Source organism: Leptodactylus fuscus, chromosome 1 (assembly GCF_031893055.1).
Source record: "Leptodactylus fuscus isolate aLepFus1 chromosome 1, aLepFus1.hap2, whole genome shotgun sequence".
Classification (NCBI taxonomy): Eukaryota; Metazoa; Chordata; class Amphibia; order Anura; family Leptodactylidae; genus Leptodactylus; species Leptodactylus fuscus.
The window spans coordinates 130,041,336-130,063,751 of NC_134265.1; the positions used below are offsets into that span (position 1 = coordinate 130,041,336).

A 22,416-nucleotide genomic window follows, 5' to 3' on the forward strand; every position below is an offset into this window, starting at 1 on the left:
CATAATGTACACCTAAACCACAGATACAAATTAAACAACATCCACTAATGGCTTCACTAAAACATCCATCATTTCCCATTGTGGGGGAGATACTATTCTCTGACAGTATGTTTGGACATGCTGAGATACAATATAAAAAAAAGAAAGCTCAATCATATTAGCACACAAAAAAAAAAGCCAAAATGGCTTGGTGGTCCCATCCAACAAAACAGAAAAGCACTCTTAGGGTCCGTTCACATAGAGTAAACGCGCGCTCATTTTGGCAAAATACACGTGTAAAGAATACATGTGTAAAAATAAGACTCCCATTGACTTCAATTACATTTTTTACACGTGTAAAAAACGCAACATGTATTTTGACGTGTTTTTTTTTTTTACACGTGTAAAAAATGTCATTGAAGTCAATGGGAGTATTATTTTTACACGTGTATTCTTTACACGTGTATTGTGCCAAAATGAGCGCGCGTTTACTCCGTGTGAAGGAACCCTAACTTGTTAAAATCACCTTTCGTTTATTTATCCCAGTCAAGTAGCATACCCGTGTGTATGTGCATCTTTTTGTGTTTTTCACAGAGCAACATGGCCCACATTTATAAAGGTCCATGTGTTAGTTTTCTTGATGTAATAAGTTTTTGGACACATTTACTTTATTATGTATCTGCTCCAAAAAGAATAGCTGTGCGCCACATTCAACGGTTTATTTTTTGTAGCTCAAAAGTGGACAAGGTGAAGCGGAGTCAGAATTTGCACCAAATATATTATTTCTGTGTGCCAGTTTTACAGGTACAAAACCCTGGGCCATAATGGTATGCATCACTGCAATAAATCAGTCACATCTTGTGACTGCCTGGTCTAAGTTTATGATATCTACCTGTTAAATAGCATTAGTATATGTGGACCATTAGCCCAGACATCAATAGGGACAAATGAAACAACTCAAGTTCTCTCCAAATAAGGACTCACCTGTCTGGCCAGTGCCAAGAGGGTGAGGAAGAAGATGAATAAGGAAATACTACCCATAAGTTTTGGCTCCTTCAGCACTCCTAGCCTAGTGTAAGAAAAACAAACCTGAATTATGTGATACATAAATTGGAAGGTACACAGTAACAAGTTTGCTACGGCTAGCAAAACTATGACTCCCAGTGTATTTCAACAAGTCTTGAAATCTGAACACTGTACTGCAAGCTGTGTACTAGAGTAATACTCATAATAGAAGGGACTGCAGATATCTGCAGTAATAAGGCTGGCAGCTCAAGCGTACCTGGAAATGTTGTGGTTCTCAGCCAGACAATCAATGTAACAATCAGACAGCCATTTGTGAGTGTGCAAGAAGATTATATTGTATATCACCAGGGAAATGCTCAGCAGGATCAGCTTGACTTCAAAGTTCATGAGCAGGAATGCAGAACAGGCTAGTAGCCCCAAAATACAGCAGTACATGTAATACTAGACAGAGAGGGAAAATAATCATAATTCTGGAAATGTAATACTACATCCTCATCAACATTCATCTGCAACAATGCAGAATGTATGCACTTCTTGGGTTTCATAGACAAACTTTGAACTACAGAGTGCATAGAATAAATGGCGTTATAAATAAAGGACACAAGATATACAATAGGACATTTTATTAAAGACCATACAAGGAAACATTTGCAATGGGTTTATAGTCAATATGACTGAAAATGAAAGAATATATGTTTGTGTCTATGTATCTAACTACATATAACAGATACATATTCCCAAGTAACTTAGACTAAACCAAAAGATCTTCTTACCGGCAGAATGTACAGCATTTGGGTTTCAGGCAATGAATTTACAGATGTATTCATGGCAACATCTGGGCACACCTCTGGTATAAAGAACTGAATGAAAAAGCTCCATAAGTGATCATTTTATTCAATACAAAGAATTATGATGCTAAGAGATACTGTAAAGGTGGTAGACCACGAGCCGCACATTTCATACCGCACAGAACATAGCATGTGCCAGCAATGGTATAGCTGGTTATTAATAATGATACTTTTGATGTCCCAGAGATCCCTACAGTGGGATCACTTACCTGGCCACCCACACTTTATCCAGTAGCCTAGTTTTCAGCACAAGTCACTCGTTCACATGAAGCTTGTAAGTAGAGACAGTAGGAAATACATGCACACACCAGCAAAGTATGCTATACTTTCAACCTTTTTTTTTTTTTTCTCTTAGCAACAAAAAAAAAAAAAAAGCAGTGGCTCTCATTGTGCTGTTCTTCAATGAACAACATGGAAGGGGCATATGTCTGAAAAAATGACTTGTACAGATCCCATTCTGGAAATCTGTTAAGAAGACCAGACAGTCTAATTATAGTCATATTCTGGATATGGCACAGTAATTTACATAGTGTAAAAGAGCCACATAGATATCAGATCATAAAAGAGCACTATAATGAGCAAAATATCCGTCTACTCTCTGCTTCGTTATCATTCATGTACAGCTTATGCTAAAAATTTGATCTGACATTTACCACAGTCTCAAAAAATGGCAAAATATAGAAGTTCTCCCACACGGATGAACTTTCTGTATGCCATTTAGGTACATTTCAGATAAAATGAAGTTAGCTTCCTACTCTAGGGCGACTTTAAAAATATACACGTACACAAACAAAAAATGATGAATTACCAAGTTAAAAACTGCCATAAACAACACAGTGAGAACCGTCAAGATTCCAAAGGGTACTCTCAACCAGGGCCGGCTGGAGAGAGCAGTGGAGAGGGAAGGAACCCAGTGGAGAAGTTGTGGTCCTTTAAGGATACATTTCTGTTGGAAAAAAAAAAATGAAAGTAGATCTGATCAAACAAGGTCGCCATTACATAAAACACCATGAAGCACAGAATATTCTCAGGCAACTTTTTGTGGGCATGGACAATTTAGGACTTTTATCATGTAATGTAATCTTTTTGTTATAGGGGTATTCCCAGCTCAAGGGTCCTATCTATACAGCTAACATATGTAAATTTAAGAGTTTTCCTAAAAACATTGCTTTAGAAAAGCTGCTTCTTTTGCCTGCTATGTGAAATGATTCCTTCCATTGTCCATGTCGTGGTAAAAGCACCCGACCTGCATCTGATAACAGGTTAGAATGCGTGACTCACTGCTCTTTCGGGGCGCCAAGTTCTCTTACTGCTCTGTGGTCAGGACAATCACTTCAGCTAATTGCAGTTTGCTGCTAAAGGTTCGGACAGATTTTTATCTCTCTAGGTAAGCAACAAGATAATACTGAGTTTATTGTAAGAATGTTGTCTTTGTAAGTGTTCTATACAAACCTGTGTAGTGTAATATACATTTACTGTGCATATTATTTGATATGCATTTATATTAGATTTCTAATAATCATAATAAATGATTTCTCATGGTAAAGGCAATGTCTATACCTAGTGAGGTAGTTCATAGTGTCCTGTCCATTAAACAGTCAAAGCCCTTCCACCAGCTTTCTGAAGAATACATGAAGTGGGAAGAAGAGATAGCAGGCAAAGCTGCTGAGAGAGGAAGATGGAAAACCCCCTTTAATAATTACAATTTGCCTGGGCTGGATCTGGACTTATTGGGTTTGAATGCTTAGGTTCTACATTCTTCACAGTAGAGTCCAGCAAATATGTCCAAAAAAACTAAATTCCTGCGCTGGGGCTTATTAGAAGTAAATTGTAACACAGCCTGGTTGGATACACTAGAATACTCTGTCTATCCATGAATGCAGCTAATTTGGCTGGTGGTAATGTAAATGCTTTTAGTTTCTATACACGTCCTTACTATAGGAGGATCTCTTGCATGGTAAGCTAATGCACAGCATATAGGAAAGAAGGAAGGAAAGAGTGGCTTCTTTTACTGATTAGACTTCCACAAATTTGAGCCATTTTAAAACTGACATTTCAAGAAGGGTTTAACAAAAAGCAAATGCATCATATTAAAACTGACACAGTATGAGCCTTCATGTACCAAAACTATGTTGCGAAAAAGCAACTTAATTGTCTACAACAACCAAATTGCCCCTCTTACAAATGCCATAATGATCATTATTGCAACCATTAAATTGTTGACTCCACAGCACTCCTTTAGGCTGAAATCATAGAATTTATAGTTCTCCTTTCTGCTGGATCCACTTGGTTTAGGTACAAAAGCCTGCACCAAAAACTGCACGTGTGTTTCCAGCTTATGGTTAATGCCGCACACATCGTGTTTTTTTCTGCAATGCTTTTCACAGAAAGTCTATTATACCTATATGGAAAATACCAGTGTTTCCGTAGGTATAAATGACATGCTGCGATGTACAAAAACGCAACGGTTTTTGAAATCTCAGCAGATCTTTTTCTGCTATGTGTGGAAGGGATTAGCCAGAATCCCATCCAATTGCAGGTGCTATAATATGCAGCATTTTTAGCCACAGCATTTCCACCGCGGCCAAAACTCTACATTTTTGCAACATAGGGCCCCGTCCCAGGAAAAAAAAATCATAGGCACTTTATCCAGAAACAGCACATCATCTGTCCAAGGTATTGTAATTGAGCTCCAGCAAAGTGAATTGCTGTGAGCTGCTATATTACACACGAATCATGGATACACATGGTGTCGACAATCTATAAAACGTCAGAGGACGTGAAAGGTCCTCTTTAAGGCTGGCTTTCTACAGGACATAGTAAAGTGGCTGCATTCAAACAAATCTCATCCACACAGCAAAATAAAACTGAAGCATGTCAATTTATGGGTTGGTTTTTCACTGTGCACACCTTCGAAACAGATAAATGTTTCAATACAAAAATGTTTGGCATCATAATGAAAGATTATACAGTGGGGCAAAAAAGTATTTAGTCAGTCACCAATAGTGCAAGTTCCACCAGTTAAAAAGATGAGAGGCGTCTGTAATTTACATCATAGGTAGACCTCAACTATGAGAGACAAAATGAGAAAACAAATCCAGAAAATCACATTGAATTTTTTTGCAAACTATGGTGGAAAATAAGTATTTGGTCAATAACAAAATTTCATCTCAATACTTTGTTATATATCCTTTGTTGGCAATGACAGAGGTCAAACGTTTTCTGTAAGTCTTCACAAGGTTGGCACACACTGTTGTTGGTATGTTGGCCCATTCCTCCATGCAGATCTCCTCTAGAGCAGTGATGTTTTGGGGCTGTCGCTTGGCAACACTGACTTTCAACTCCCTCCAAAGGTTTTCTATAGGGTTGAGATCTGGAGACTGGCTAGGCTACTCCAGGACCTTGAAATGCTTCTTACAAAGCCACTCCTTCGTTGCCCTGGCGGTGTGCTTTGGATCATTGCCATGTTGAAAGACCCAGCCATGTTTCATCTTCAATGCCCTTGCTGATGGAAGGAGGTTTGCACTCAAAATCTCACGATACATGGCCCCATTCATTCTTTCATGTACCCGGATCAGTCGTCCTGGCCCCTTTGCAGAGAAACATCCCCAAAGCATGATGTTTCCACCCCCATGCTTTACAGTAGGTATGGTGTTTGATGGATGCAACTCAGTATTCTTTTTCCTCCAAACACGAAAAGTTGTGTTTCTACCAAACAGTTTGGTTTCATCAGACCATAGGACATTCTCCCAATACTCTTCTGGATCATCCAAATGCTCTCTAGCAAACCTCAGACGGGCCCAGACATGTACTGGCTTAAGCAGTGGGACACGTCTGGCACTGCAGGATCTGAGTCCCTGGCGGCGTAGTATGTTACTGATGGTAGGCTTTGTTACATTGGTCCCAGCTCTCTGCAGTTCATTCACTAGGTCCCCCCACGTTGTTCTGGGATTTTTGCTCACCGTTCTTGTGATCATTTTGACCCCACAGGGTGAGATTTTGCGTGGAGCCCCAGATCGAGGGAGATTATCAGTGGTCTTGTATGTCTTCCATTTTCTAATTATTGCTCCACAGTTGATTTCTTCAATCCAAGCTGGTTGCCTATTGCAGATTCAGTCTTCCCAGCCTGGTGCAGGGCTACAATTTTGTTTCTGGTGTCCTTTGACAGCTCTTTGGTCTTCACCATAGTGGAGTTTGGAGTCTGACTGTTTGAGGGTGTGCACAGGTGTCTGTTTAAACTGATAAGTTTAAACAGGTGCCATTACTACAGGTAATGAGTGGAGGAAAGAGGAGACTCTTAAAGAAGAAGTTACAGGTCTGTGAGAGCCAGAAATCTTGATTGCTTGTAGGTGACCAAATACTTAATTTTCCACCATAATTTGCAAAAAAATTCTTACAAAATCAGACAATGTGATTTTCTGGATTTGTTTTCTCATTTTGTCTCTCATAGTTAAGGTCTACCTATGATGTAAATTACAGACGCCTCATCTTTTTAAGTGGTGGAACTTGCACTATTGGTGACTGACTAAATACTTTTTTGCCCCACTGTATATTTTTTATATATATACACATACACACACATATATACACACACAGTGTGTGTATGTACATATATTTATTTATATATATATATATATATATATATATATATATATATACACATACATACACACACACACACACACACACACGGAAAAAGTACATCATGCATAAAAATTTCATATTTATAGTACTATGGAGTACTTACAGAAAGATGTCCCGCAAAGCAAGCAAATAGGAAGATTATAAATAAGAAGAAAGAAATGCCATATGAGATGCCAAGTGCTGTATTCCTAGAAAGAGAACACAAATTAGGGTATTGCTGATGTAATCCTGGTCTGAAACTAGTTTTTAAGAACTCATGTAGGCACGGTTTATACTTAGCTGTTTTATCCTAATATACTTAGTGTAGGCACCCATCTGAAAGAGGACTTATGGCAGGTGAACTTCCACAATCACACACTAAAACCTCTGCTTTTAACATCGGAGATAACAATCCAAATTGGGCTCTGCTGTGCCAGAGCCCTTCTGCTCCCTTCTTCCCCCCCTCCCCCTTCGGATACCACCCAAAGTTCGCTCATCCTTACCACCTCAGAGACTCACCCTATTTGTGCCCCTTCTGTCCTTGTTCCCCTTCCCCTCCCCCCCGCTTTTTTCCTTTTTGTTGTGTAAAAATTATTTGAAAAATTTCAATAAACTTTAATCTTAAAAAATAAATAAATCCAAATTGATTTAAAAATGCAAGTCTACAAATAGTGCATCTTTGTGACATATCACCCAAAAGTCATTTTCCGTTAGGCATTAATTTATCTTCACTGTTTTGTATAAAATGCATAACATAGTCCATTATAACATTCCAACAATTCAATGGTCACTTACTTGGGAGACACCAACATTTGGATTATAAAGTTGCAAATAAAGATGAAGAAGCAACAGGCGGTGTAATACTTGAAGGAAGGCAAGTCTGAAAGACGGTACTGTAAGAAAAAGCAAGAGATCTAGCATGCCATCTGCTTTCTGCGCGATTACCTATCTCAGCCTTTCATGACAGAGTTGAGAATAAACTCTTTGCCTCCTTGAGGTGGTCAGGGGTTACGGAAACAGCTAAACATGGTAGTTCTAGGCCATTTCTGAGACTCTTTTAGTGGTAAATGTAACACATCAAGCTACACTGTTTCCATAACTACCAGATGACTATGCCGCTTCAGTAATGGCTAGTCACCGCTATGGGCGTCACGGGGACAGTGTAGCATAGCTGTGTGAATATTTACACAACTTCTGACTTGGTGGGATTCAGGAAAAAGAGTCTTATATTGTCATCTAGGCCTTGTTTATCTGAGAAGGGAATGCTCCTTTAAACATTATAAAGCAGAAATATTTTTCTGTTTTCTGGCCTGAACATACAGTTTTTTTTGTTGAAGGGGTCATTCAAGATAAGAAAAAGGAACTTCCCTTTTCCCAGAAACGCCACCATATTTGTCCATTAGCGGAGTCTAGAATTGCAGCCATTCCTCTTCAAGTGAATGTAACAAAAACAGCAAACCTGAAGATTCTGGGGACAGAAATGGCACTGCTTCTGGAAAAAAAAGGCAGATTCTTTCCTCTAATCTTGGACAACCTTGGAAAGTATGTTGTATTATACTGTGGTGTAAAATAGTATTCTCATGAAAAGAACAATTATGGTAGAATATATATCTACATATATTCATGAATTTATTGGCGTTCAAGCATTTAAAAGGGAGTCTGCTACCAGATCCTAACATATCAACCCAGCCCCACAGATAGATAGGTTAGGGTCACCTGAATCAAATCGCGTTTCCGCTTGTGAATCAGTACCTCCTTTGCCAAGATATCACCATTTTTGTCAATACGAGCTATTGGAGCAATGCGTTTCCTTTGCTCCAATGAGTTTATTTGCAGTGTCCTCAAAAGTTTATTTCAATACTGACAAAATAAAAAGATGATACCTCAACAACAGAGGCTCCGATTCACAAGGGGAAACTAAGGTGGGCCTCACCTATTTATCTGTGGGGCTGGGTTGATATGCCTGTAAAGTTCTCCTTATCTGGGCAGGGAGAGGAGAGATGGCTAACATGAGCACACTAGAGCTGCTGTTAACGTAACGGATTTTCCACATTTCTGTGGAACCCGATCATTTTATTTTTTCTAAATTGGGTATACAAAATCTCCACCGAAATCGCTACTCTCAGCAATTTCAAAGAGATATTTTTCTAGCTTCCGGTGTCAAATGACATTAGTTGAGAGGATTAAAGTTTACTCAATGGCACCATATGTACTGCTAATCCTTAGGAACAGCTGCACAAAGTAACTACCAGCAAAGGCTCAAAACACTAAAACTACTGCCAAGTGTAGAGATTGTAGGATAGGTTAGGTTATGTGAAGTAAAAAAAAAATTATTACTGTTGTAAACATTTATTATATGTGCAGAAATGTTATTTCTTGGAATCAAATTTAGTAATTGCCCGTAAATTATTTCTACAGAAAAACTGCACCAAATATAACCCTTTTTTTTTCTTGTAGACTATTTTCCCTACTGGATTTTATGAGAAGAAAAAATTGTGACAAAAAGCAAAATGCTTCTTACTTACTGCTACAACTGTAGACACCTAAACGTCTTAAAGAGGACCTTTCATGCGCTCTGACACGTATGAGCTGTATTAGCACATGATGTCAGTGTGGCTGTCAGGGGTCAACTCACTGCACTCACCCTTCACTCAGGCTGAAAATTGAAAACCCCCAACCCTGCCAAGGCACCCCAAATTAACGCCACCACCAGTTTCCTGGCTCAGTGGACACCGCAATAACATATACAGGCGTCTCTCCAAAAGTCAGACACAAATACACCTCAAAAAGCTAATAGGTTCATAGAGCAACACAAAGTAACCACATTGGGTGTTATCCACCGCTGAATTCAGCTGACTGTCAGCTTTGCTGGCATTTGCCTCAGTTGCAGAGAAATCAGTGCTGTTAGTTTCAATACCAATATCACTGCACTGACAGTGTGGCCAGCCTTATACAGTAGCTGACAGTACAATTCAATAGCCTCGTATTGTTGGGAGGGGGGATTCGTTCCTCACCACCCAGTGATGACATGGAGCTGTAAGGCAACTCCTCTAACAGTGCAGTGATATCGGTACTGAAACTAACAGCACTGATATCTCTACAACTGAGGCACATACCAGCAAAGCTGAATTCAGCACACTGTCAGATTTCGAGTGGTATATAATGCTGCCAATGTTAGAGGACATGAAAAGTCCTCTTTAAATTATAGTAACAATTTCACCAAACACCTCATGTGAAGCCAGCCTTGGAAACAATTGTCACATATACATTCCACATCTACTGCAATGAAATTTGGTTATAAACTCGCTCCATTGCCTGTACTTTTACAATTACACAGTGAGGAGAGTTTTGGATTACTAAAGTGACACCATTATAATAAATGGAAATGATCTCTCTCACAGTACAGTGTAAAAAGTAAATTAATTGGGAATATTTTACAACAATGTAATTCTGGGTGACCAGCATAGAAGCTCTTTGCTTTAAGTTTGCTGGATACTAATAACATATGCTTACAAATAGTAAAGTATTTAGTACCTCTCTTTCTATGGCTTTCTGGTTGAAATACAGAGTGACCCGGTTAAATTCATCAGATTTCTTCCACTGCCTGGTGGAGACACATTAATGATTACATTCGGGTTAGAATTATACACAGAGATATGAGCAAGACATTTTCTTCATGATAAGTACCTTAAGGATTTCAGTTCTTCCAAAATACTGGAGATACTGTTATCAGCTGAAGACTCATTCGCCTCTTTTGGGGAACGAAACCTTAAAGAAACGTAACTGAATGAGGGAAAACAAAAAAAAGCAGCAGCGAGTTTTGAAAAACAGAACCAAAATAGAAACAAAAGACATTGTGGATTCCAAACGAGAACTAGCTACTATATGTACATGGAATATACTGTCCAATATACCTGTCCAAACAGGTCTAAAGCCGCCATCCACACAAAATTAAGGCTGTGTTTAGATCATTCTACATTGGCCTCTAGAACGGTATTTCATAGCATACAGCAAAAGGCATGATACAGGGTAATAGACCATGTTATTCCATACAATCACAGCCAGTGGATGGAAAAAAAAAAAAAAAAAAAAAAAAAAAACACATCATGCCTTCTGGTTAAAATTGTGTGGCATCGGTCACACGCCCTGGTCAGATGTATAAATCAACATGATGCTAACATAGTCTGAATAAGGTTGGATGTTTAAAAATTCTCAGCATGTCAATCTGTTATGTCGTTCATAGCTAAACTGAGTTCTACAGTTGTATGCCCCCTACTACCCAGGACCAGGATGTGTAAACTATGCAGTGTGGCAGTCTCCTATATGATTTAAAGGGGTGGCAGTCAAGTGATTTAGCATGTGACTGCTCCATCTCCTCTATCCTTTGGTGCACTATTGCAGAACAGTAGCGTGCTGACCACATGTGCAGATACAGGATTTAGTAACTATTTTTTTCTTTTGACATGACCTGGCACCAGAGTCTTACACTCACCGGCCACTTTATTAGGTACACCATGCTAGTAACGGGTTGGACCCCCTTTTGCCTTCAGAACTGCCTCAATTCTTCGTGGCATAGATTCAACAAGGTGCTGGAAGCATTCCTCAGAGATTTTGGTCCATATTGACATGATGGCGTCACACAGTTGCCGCAGATTTGTCCATGATGCAAATCTCCCGTTCCACCACATCCCAAAGATGCTCTATTGGATTGAGATCTGGTGACTGTGGAGGCCATTGGAGTACAGTGAACTCATTGTCATGTTCAAGAAACCAGTCTGAGATGATTCCAGCTTTATGACATGGCGCATTATCCTGCTGAAAGTAGCCATCAGATGTTGGGTACATTGTGGTCATAAAGGGATGGACATGGTCAGCAACAATACTCAGGTAGGCTTTGGCGTTGCAACGATGCTCAATTGGTACCAAGGGACCCAAAGAGTGCCAAGAAAATATTCCCCACACCATGACACCACCACCACCAGCCTGAACCGTTGATACAAGGCAGGATGGATCCATGCTTTCATGTTGTTGACGCCAAATTCTGACACTACCATCCGAATGTCGCAGCAGAAATCGAGACTCATCAGACCAGGCAACGTTTTTCCAATCTTCAATTGTCCAATTTCGATGAGCTTGTGCAAATTGTAGCCTCAGTTTCCTGTTCTTAGCTGAAAGGAGTGGCACCCGGTGTGGTCTTCTGCTGCTGTAGCCCATCTGCCTCAAAGTTGGACGTACTGTGCGTTCAGAGATGCTCTGCTGGCTACCTTGGTTGTAACGGGTGGCTATTTGAGTCACTGTTGCCTTTCTATCAGCTCGAACCAGTCTGGCCATCCTCCTCTGACCTCTGGCATCAACAACGCATTTCCGCCACAGAACTGCCGCTCACTTGATGTTTTTTCTTTTTCGGACCATTCTCTGTAAACCCTAGAGATGGTTGTGCGTGAAAATCCCAGTAGATCAGCAATTTCTGAAATACTCAGACCAGCCCTTCTGGCACCAACAACCATGCCACGTTCAAAGGCACTCAAATCACCTTTCTTCCCCATACTGATGCTCGGTTTGAACTGCAGGAGATTGTCTTGACCATGTCTACATGCCTAAATGCACTGAGTTGCCGCCATGTGATTGGCTGATTAGAAATTAAGTGTTAACGAGCAGTTGGACAGGTGTACCTAATAAAGTGGCCGTTGAGTGTATATTCTAATAAAGGGCGTGCACACATTATACTAAGCAATGCACCATGTTTTACACGCTTATGAAGAGATTTTTTTAAAAACTTTTCTAAACATTTATATTTTCCTTGCAGGCAAACAAGAGATAAAACAAGTGGGAAAACAAGACATTAGCACAGTACTAGACATGGACCAAGCACAAAAGGGACAGAGAAGTACATAAAGACAGATAGACTCTTCTCACAAGAAGCTGTGCTGACATCAGACATATGGAAGCCACAGGACAGAAGGGCCAAGCAGGAGAACATGTAGCAGATTCTTTAAAGAGGGGCATGTAGGAAGCATAAAGCAGCAAGGGACAAGAAAATTCCTGCTCCTACTTGTCAGCATTCCCAATCTGAGGCATAGCAGACATTGGTAAATCCTAAAAAAGAAATAATAGAACAAAAGCTATATAAAATTATGTTAAAGGGGAAAGCTAAAATAAAATCACTGACTGAAAAATGTATCTACATATTAATGTAAGTCTAATACACAGTCACTTGGCCTAGTTTTTGTAATAAATAACGGCACTATGTAATGTGTCGAGTTTATCTGAGGTTATATTTGTCCAATTTTAAGATTTTCAAACAGAACTATATATATATATATATATATATATATATATATATTTATTATTATTATTATGTCCTCATATGTAAAACCATAGGATTCAAAACGGGTGTACTTTGTTTTTATCATAATATAAACCCCCCTTTTCAGAATGATCTTATTCAGGGAGAGTAGGACATCTTGAACAAACAAGGATGTATGGACACTTACCATAATGCGGGAGGTGCTGAGGTTCTCCGGGATTAGGCTGTCTCTATGATTTAAGTGAGCAAATGGTTTGACAGCTCCCCATGATTCCAGATAGCGTGTCATACGGACAGATGCTCTTGTCTTGGTGACCTCAGCAGACTTTGTAGGCAGTATGTCATCTTCCTCACTGTCGTCACTAACCTATGGGAATAGACAGCTGTACTTATATACCTGGTTGTTAATATATCTGAGGGCATAAGAGATTGTTTGGACAAGTGACTAATACATTTTCTCAGATGCATAGGCGTAGTTGCTCATTATCACAGGAGAGAGAAGGCCGTAGACAGCGCTTACCACTTCTCTTTTTAAAACCTCTTTATTGTACTCTGAGGTATAGGGTGACGGGACACAGGTCAGTACTTTCAGGGGGATAAAGAGCTGCTGCATGTGAGGCTGTGCCAGGCTTTTTGCTTTTCTTTTTATTGGCTCATTGAAGACATATTCCAGTAACCTGGTGGGTGCTGGGACCCCCACCAATCACAAAAACTGTTTTACACCACAGTTTAAATAAAGAAGCAGGAAAGAAATCTACATAGCCAATGGATTCACTTCAACGGAAATCACCTGATCAAGCACAGTACCTTGGTGATCCCCATCAGTTTCCATTGAAATGAATGGCACAGTGGATTTCTGACCTGGTGCTAGAGATGGATGATTATAATCTAAAGCCAAAATCACAATTAATTGAATGTTTTACCATTATTAATGGACTATTTTAGGACACTCCCCTTTTTACATTCCGTTTCCCCTGCCATGCCATGAATTTTGGCTTCGGTTATTCACATCAGCAATCCTTGATGGATACAGTGAGAGACAGAACCTTTAGCCAATGGCAGTGTGAGACAGGATGGCATGAATAAAACAAATCGCTGTCAGCAAGTTCAAATCAATTAATTGAGTTGACTTTCAATTTCAATTATTTTTGGATTAATTGTTCAGCCCTACCTGGCACTCCATTTAAACTGAGGTGCAAAACATCCACTGAACAACAAGTTGCCTTCTTGTTAATGCAATACTCCTTTAAAGGACTGGTGTAATTTATTCAGTTTTAATTTTAGAAATGTGCCTTATGAACACCACAAACATGGTTTCATGTATGAGGTTTGACTGTTTCATTAGCTGCTAATAAAACTTATAGAAGAGGTAATCCACTTTAGAAAACCCATCTTTATATACCCCATTGGGCAAAACTGAGTTAAAGAGGTTATCTCAGACTTTAATTCATTGCCTTTGCTTAGGCTAAGCCACCAACATTTGATCGAAGCTCTCAACATCTCAGCTTTCCAGCTGTTTGAAAGGACCAAGATGCTCTAGCAAGCACAAAGCCCCTGCATTGTTTACCAGGCAGCTGTGCTTAGTATTACAGCTCACTACAGCTTCATCCCATTCAAGTAAATGGGGCTCAGCTGCAATGCCAGGCACTACTAAAATTATGGAACTGTGGCTTGTAAATAATTAAAGTTAAGTCTTCAATTATAATCCCTTTAATAGAGAGGGGTCCTTAAAAGGGTATTCCCAACTCGCCTGTTCACCACCTTGCTGGCTGTCTGCTCTGTTCACTTCCTGGTTTTCTCAGTAAATTAGTGGGTGGGGTTTCACTCACTGTCTCCCAGACAAAGCCAGCTCTGCTATCTCTCTTCATAGCAGTACATGTTTGCAGTCAGTAATGAGGGATGGTTGTAAGCAAATTAGCAGAGTATCACTGGAAGATGCACAATATGAAGCTCATGTAGCAGAGCTGGATTTGATAGATGATGAGAATCCCAAATTTACATGCTATAGAACCAAGAGTCAGCTTGCAATAAACTCACTTTTAGGTCTGTGTTTACATACAGAGGTAACAGACTCCTTGTCTCAGCCCTTATCAGCAGAATTCATTTAACAGACCCGATAACTGGAAGAGGGCGATAAACAGCTCAGAAATACAAGCTCGCTCCGAGCACTCAACTCCACCCTCCCCTCCTGAGAGCAGGGAGTTACATCACTTGTCCTGGGCGAAGAGATAAGATCATCCCCAGGTCCGTGGTTATGGAAACGAAGTGTAAACAATGAAGTGAAGAATCTCAGATAGCGGCCAAACAAAGCAGTTTTGCTGAAGCAATGTATTTAGGAAAAGTCTTAACTCCACATAAGCTAGCAGTATAGATAAGATCCTTGAGATGGGACAACCCCTTTAAGTCAAAATCCTCATTTCTTAACCAGAAGGATCGGTAAACAGACATCTCATTGATCCAAAAGGGGTTGTAATGCTAAATAGTAGTTTGTGTGGGCGTTGTGTGAACATTTTATTGTCAAGGAACCTTTCAAAAAAAAAAAAAAAAAAAAACAGGCAGAATTCAAAGTGAAAAACTCCAAATTTCTTTGTTTTAAACCCATTAGAAATATGAATCATACACATGAAACTGACCAGTGAACTTTTGGATTTGGAGTACAAAACATGTAAAGATTTATCTGCAAAACTTACTCTGGGATCAATGACCAAATAGGTTTTTATATTATTTTCTTTAAGATACAGGTCTCTCTGTCCATATGTTACATCTTCAACTTCATATTCCCCTCCAAGATGCGATAGTGTATCCTCCGTGATATGCACTCTCCTACAGAATCAATGGGTAAAACCATAAGAATGAGCTGTTGGCGCACACAGTCTATTGACAGCAGAAGAAATCTGGTATGATGCCAATCTTACCCTGGCACTCCTCCTGCTTCCATGTGATTGGCCAGTGTTACATCATGCGACCAGACATCATATTGCCATTTCTGGAGCCCAATTACCCCACACAACACATTTCCTGAGTGCACCCCAACACGCATATTAATATCCACACCAGTGGCTTTGCGCAATTTCCTGGAGAAGCATTGAAAACAAGTGTTCAATTTAGTGGATAATGTACAGTCAAGAACAAATTAGTCACAAATAAACTCCAAAACATTATATTTTAATCCACATTATATAAAAATGCAATGAGACTTTCACACCCAAAAGATTGCTTGTAAGCATGATTCACAATACTTGTCAGCCACAATGTCTAAGAGCATGTTCATACAGCAGTATTCTGCAGGGCTGTGGAGATGCAGAAAAGGACTTCATAGAAAGATGCCTATTCCAACTCCAGGCTTCAAAATAAATTGATTAAATATTTTATATAAAATTAATAGCATGCAAAGTTTCATCAACATTTACTTTCATAGAAAATGAGGGAGGTTTAGAAACATTAATCATATAAATATCAGTTTTCTGGTGAATCTGAAATTCTTATTTGGATTCCTGTGTGTCAAGGGACATTTATGCCCAATAGCCTTGTTTTTGTGGTCTGTTCCTCTGTGTGATCACAGACTTTTTCCCTGAATTACAGGTACTATTACTATGTCTGAATATGGTCTACAAGCCTCCTCACTTCCAGTGAATCATTTTCAGGGTCAGCTGGCACAATTCTGGCCCATTTCAAACCATTTTGGCCAAATAAGATCAACTGAAAAGTATCTCTGCTAATGGATTTTGCTTGCATTTGCATTTTGCTTTGCGATGGATGAGAATGTCTAAATGGCTGGTGTGTGGAAAAATAGACGGGCTTTAGTTTAGTTTACTTAGAATTTTGCGTTAGTGTTTTTATGATAAAACCAGTTAAGAAAGCTAAACAGAAAAATTATAATGAAAAGAAGTGTACTAATGTAAAATATTCAGCAGGTTACTGCTTTGTGAACATGCCCTTATATTCAGAATATACAGTTTTGATATTAATAAGACAGACAGAGCATTCCTCTTGTGCCATAGGAAGAATACATTTTCACCTTTTTATATAAAAGCGTGAGTGAGTGGAAGATGGAATAAAATGAATATACAGCTGTGGGGAAGTAAAATAAATAAAAATGGGTTAGGATTTTATTTATTTTTTTGGTTTTAAATGTGTTATATTTGTTACTCAGTTGATCCTGTAATTCTGATGAGTGCGAGAAAAGTCCTCAGAAATCCTAGGTTAATGTCAGGAGTGTCTCAGTAACCTACTCCATCCGTACCCCAATCTTAGCATCTTGGTGCTTTTTGTATAACTTCAGTGACAAGAATAGTTACAGTTTTATTTGGTTTGCATTCACTTGCATGCAGTTCTTGTCATGGTATTATTGGACCACTGCCCAAAATCAATGTAGCTGAAATCAGTGGATGATCATTTGCTGTGAAGAAGATCTGCATGGAAAGTTAAGGTCAAATTTATCAAAAATTCAACCAGGAGTGTCATGGTTTGTTCTAGGAGGTACAATCTGAGGGCGTTAGATATGAGAGGACTATGAGCTGGAAGGAATGAAATAGCTTGATTATTCTAGGCAATGCAAAGATTAAATATGCAACAAATATACAGACTGTATGGCCTCTAGTGGATTTTAAGTGTGCTGAATAATCGGAGTTCTACTATGTTAATAAAATAATCTTTAAGTGAGAAAAGCCTCTTTATATTCCAAATACTGTGAAGTAGGGGAGTAAAGAAAGAGAAATACACAGAATTATTCAGCCCTGGCTACTTTGTAGTTGCCTAGGAAACACAACTGACCTGTGCAAATAAACAGATTAAACCACAGTTCCATAATGACAAAAGTATGAAGAGAAATGGCCATGCATTACCTACTATGGAAGAAGATATAACTGGAGGGGACTGCAGAATAAAGTAACTACATTTATTAGGAGAATTTTAGGTAATTTGGTGATGTACATCACTCCACTCTGGAGGATACTGGTCATCTACTAATGGAAAACAGCAGCCTTCTACAATACACTGAGGGACAGGACCACATCAATGTTTGTAGCCGCAAGTCTTCAAGACTTTAGCTTCTTTTCTAAGAGGATCATTTGTTATAAAATGCAATGATGTATTCATAGCAATTCTATTTAGTGACTGATGTCAAGGACACACACACACACACACACACACACACACACAAAAATCAGTTGTCCGCTTAAATGGTCACCAACTTTTCAGGTTAACTTAGGCTCAATTAATCTGAACCACAATGTAATGCACTTCATGTTAAAAAGTAGTTTTCTACCTGAAACACCTATGTAAAAGGTGTCTCCTTCTTTGCTAGTTTGAGGTTCACTCCCTGTTACTAGTGAAAGGCTGTCCGTAGAAACTAGGAGACTATAGATGGAACATAGGACAGTGTTGACTAGGGCCCACCAGTAAATTAATTCTAGGAGTCCACTATACAGCTATATGCAAATATTACCTGAAAGTAATTTGAAAATTCCTAAAGCCTCATCAGCTTATTTATTTAAGTAGTAGCTTGCTGCTTTGCCCTTGCTTCTGAATGTTTCTGACATGGGGCCCTCACAGTAATCTGCTGATTGGCTCTTGCCTTTAAGTAGGGCCCTCTTAGCTTTGGGAGCTCTGTCCCCATACTCCAAAAAAACCTTAGTTTGAGGACCCTTCACTATGATTAAGAAGATGGGGCCCAAGGAGGAAGGATACTGGTCTGACTATACGTCTAGATGTCATTTAAGGAAACTTTTTAGATACATCATTACCTGTATTTAGAGTACAGTGTCTCTGAATCTGCTACAGTATGTTCGCTTGGGGTGTTGTTAACTATTTGTTGTTTGCTATTTTACTGTTACTTCTGGCAGAATTAAATGTAAAGAAACCAGTCGTAGTAATAATGGATGAGTGTTAAAAACAGGACACATTGTATGGAACAGCAGACACTACAAGTTAGTGATATATAGTGGCTTTTCTGTTTAGAGAGAGCTGCAACGCTCTCAAGGGGATGAAATTAAAAATTGCACATGCTCTACTTTCTTCCAGGCTTTGTTTTTACAGCGTTCACTGTAAAGCCAAAAAGACATGTTACCTATATTCTGCTGAACGGTACAGTTATGGCAATACCAAATTTACATAATTTATTATGTTTTAACACTTTAAATAAAATTTAAAACTTTGAAAAATATATACCGTATATATCTTTAAAGGTTTGTAGTTTGGGAATTTTTAGATGTGTTCCTGATGATACCTAATGTGCATGTATTGTACATTATTAGAGATGAGCGAACACTAAAATGTTCGAGGTTCGAAATTCGATTCGAACAGCCGCTCACTGTTCGAGTGTTCGAATGGGTTTCGAACCCCATTATAGTCTATGGGGAACATAAACTCGTTAAGGGGGAAACCCAAATTCGTGTCTGGAGGGTCACCAAGTCCACTATGACACCCCAGGAAATGATACCAACACCCTGGAATGACACTGGGACAGCAGGGGAAGCATGTCTGGGGGCATAAAAGTCACTTTATTTCATGGAAATCCCTGTCAGTTTGCGATTTTCGCAAGCTAACTTTTCCCCATAGAAATGCATTGGCCAGTGCTGATTGGCCAGAGTACGGAACTCGACCAATCAGCGCTGGCTCTGCTGGAGGAGGCGGAGTCTAAGATAGCTCCACACCAGTCTCCATTCAGGTCCGACCTTAGACTCCGCCTCCTCCGGCAGAGCCAGCGCTGATTGGCCGAAGGCTGGCCAATGCATTCCTATGCGAATGCAGACTTAGCAGTGCTGAGTCAGTTTTGCTCAACTACACATCTGATGCACACTCGGCACTGCTACATCAGATGTAGCAATCTGATGTAGCAGAGCCGAGGGTGCACTAGAACCCCTGTGCAAACTCAGTTCACGCTAATAGAATGCATTGGCCAGCGCTGATTGGCCAATGCATTCTATTAGCCCGATGAAGTAGAGCTGAATGTGTGTGCTAAGCACACACATTCAGCACTGCTTCATCAAGCCAATACAATGCATTAGCCAGTGCTGATTGGCCAGAGTACGGAATTCGGCCAATCAGCGCTGGCCAATGCATTCTATTAGCCCGATGAAGTAGAGCTGAATGTGTGTGCTAAGCACACACATTCAGCACTGCTTCATCAAGCCAATACAATGCATTAGCCAGTGCTGATTGGCCAGAGTACGGAATTCGGCCAATCAGCGCTGGCTCTGCTGGAGGAGGCGGAGTCTAAGATCGCTCCACACCAGTCTCCATTCAGGTCCGACCTTAGACTCCGCCTCCTCCGGCAGAGCCAGCGCTGATTGGCCGAAGGCTGGCCAATGCATTCCTATGCGAATGCAGACTTAGCAGTGCTGAGTCAGTTTTGCTCAACTACACATCTGATGCACACTCGGCACTGCTACATCAGATGTAGCAATCTGATGTAGCAGAGCCGAGGGTGCACTAGAACCCCTGTGCAAACTCAGTTCACGCTAATAGAATGCATTGGCCAGCGCTGATTGGCCAATGCATTCTATTAGCCCGATGAAGTAGAGCTGAATGTGTGTGCTAAGCACACACATTCAGCACTGCTTCATCAAGCCAATACAATGCATTAGCCAGTGCTGATTGGCCAGAGTATGGAATTCGGCCAATCAGCGCTGGCTCTGCTGGAGGAGGCGGAGTCTAAGGTCGGACCTGAATGGAGACTGGTGTGGAGCGATCTTAGACTCCGCCTCCTCCAGCAGAGCCAGCGCTGATTGGCCGGAGGAAACGGAGAAGTGCCCCGACCCCGGTGGAGATCCAAGGGACATGCATTGAAATAGTCAGGACCTATAAGTGTCTGGGTGTGCTCCTCAATAATAAACTGGACTGGGCCGGCGATCTGGATGTGCTGCACAGAAAGGGTCACAGCAGGCTCTACCTGCTCAGGAGGCTGAGGGCCTTTGGAGTCCAAGGGCCACTTCTTAGGGCCTTTTTCAACTCTGTGGTTGCTTCAGCCTTCTTTTTCAGTGTAGCCTCCTGGGGGAGCTGTATATTAACCAGGGACAGAAATAGACTTGGCAGGATGATTAGAAGGGCCAGCTCTGTCCTGGGGAGCCCCCTGGACCCAATACAGGTGGTGGGTGACAGAAGGATACTGTCCGTGGTGAGCTCCATGCGGGAGAATAAATCGCACCTCATGTATGAGACCTTGACGGCACTTGGCAGCACTGTAAGTGACTGTCTGCTTCACCCCAAATGTGAGAAGGAGCGCTATCGGAGGTCGTTCCTCCCAACCGCGATCAGGCTGTATAATCTACATCAGACCAGGCAAAGAGAGAGAGCTAAATGATCCTGAAGTCTTCTTTCTTTTCTTCCTTAGCTGCTATGGATTCCTAGTAAAATATTTTTTTCTCAGCTTATGTGTCTCCTTCTGAATATATTACTGTTTATTATCCTGTATCTGTATTATCATGCTGCTGTAACACACTGAAATTTCCCCAGGATGGGACTATTAAAGGATTATCTTTTCTTATCTTATATAATGCAGCAGAGTCTTGGCAGCCACTCAGTTCCTGAGTGGTTACCATGTTTGAAGATATGCCATAATAGTATAAACGATACCAGGAAAGGGTTAATGGAAATCTACCTACCTCAAGCATTCAGGTGCAACCACCACATTACAGATCATATTACAGTGATAATCATCATACCTCTGTTATGTATGTCACTTTATTTTTGATTCGCAGTAAAGCATTTTGAAGGTAGTTGGAGCAACAGGGCAGGTCTTGGCCCTGGGGCCCCGATCTTGATAATAAAGTATGGGGGGCGTTATCTTAACAGTTGGAGGATCAGCTCACTGCATGGAGTTGGACATGCAGGAGATAGTAGGGGTCTGAATGGCAAGAGCAGTGCTCTGGGAGCTGATGAAGAGCTGCCTCATCTGCACAAGACTTCAAAGTCTCTAAGTATACAAAAGTGATATAACAAAAGTATGTTTTTTATCACTGTAATGTGTTCTGTAACAAGGTGGTCAAACTTGAATATGCTTGGGGGAGGTGGTCAACTTCTTTTAAATAAGTGCATTACCGGGGCAAATGCAGGATCATTCCAGGCCATCAATTATTTCCCTTATACTAAGCAGAAATTTTGCAGTTCACACTGACATTCTTCAGCTTATAAGAAGATTCCCGATTTACAAACACAATGCAAAAAAGAATTACACACCAGAACACTACAGGAATATCATAAATGTTCTCACCGAATAGCCTGGCACATATCTAAGCCCATTTGTACGCAGTTTTTGGCATGGTTTGGTAAGCATTCTGGTAGCCCTGACACACAGTAATAGCAGTCACCCAAAATCTTGATGCGCATGCAGTTATTTTCCTGCAGAAGACAAAACATTGCCTTAGCCTGCACATTTTTTTTGTGTAAAAATGATAGAACATTCTACGTTCACATTTATACCTATGTAAATCTAAGCAGTCATCTACTCATTCAGTACCTTTGCAATCTGGTCAAACTTTCCAAAAAGCTCGTTCAGCATAAGCACTAATTCCTTGGGGGAGCACTCACTGGAAAGTAGTGTGAAGCCCACAATATCTGCATATAGGATGCTGCAAGACATGAATGTAATTTATCTGAATAAAAAAAACCAAAAGAAAATACATATTACATTAC

At 40.2% G+C, this 22,416-nt stretch overlaps 1 protein-coding gene across 4 annotated transcripts in view; it reads right to left on the reverse strand.

The window, feature by feature from the left end:
• ADCY4 (adenylate cyclase 4) overlaps window positions 1-22,416 on the reverse strand; it is a 73,996-nt gene that overhangs the window by 10,535 nt on the left and 41,045 nt on the right. For all 4 annotated transcript variants that reach the window (XM_075276739.1, XM_075276737.1, XM_075276738.1 and 1 more), the window contains exons 7-20: window positions 22,241-22,352; window positions 21,995-22,122; window positions 15,699-15,857; window positions 15,474-15,606; window positions 12,971-13,150; window positions 12,529-12,572; window positions 10,164-10,244; window positions 10,011-10,080; window positions 7,272-7,369; window positions 6,601-6,685; window positions 2,662-2,799; window positions 1,779-1,865; window positions 1,262-1,446; window positions 964-1,048 (exon numbers count right to left, since the gene is read on the reverse strand). In XM_075276739.1, the coding sequence (XP_075132840.1) occupies window positions 964-1,048; window positions 1,262-1,446; window positions 1,779-1,865; window positions 2,662-2,799; window positions 6,601-6,685; window positions 7,272-7,369; window positions 10,011-10,080; window positions 10,164-10,244; window positions 12,529-12,572; window positions 12,971-13,150; window positions 15,474-15,606; window positions 15,699-15,857; window positions 21,995-22,122; window positions 22,241-22,352 (1,585 nt within the window). The remainder of the gene's footprint in view (window positions 1-963; window positions 1,049-1,261; window positions 1,447-1,778; window positions 1,866-2,661; window positions 2,800-6,600; window positions 6,686-7,271; window positions 7,370-10,010; window positions 10,081-10,163; window positions 10,245-12,528; window positions 12,573-12,970; window positions 13,151-15,473; window positions 15,607-15,698; window positions 15,858-21,994; window positions 22,123-22,240; window positions 22,353-22,416) is intronic.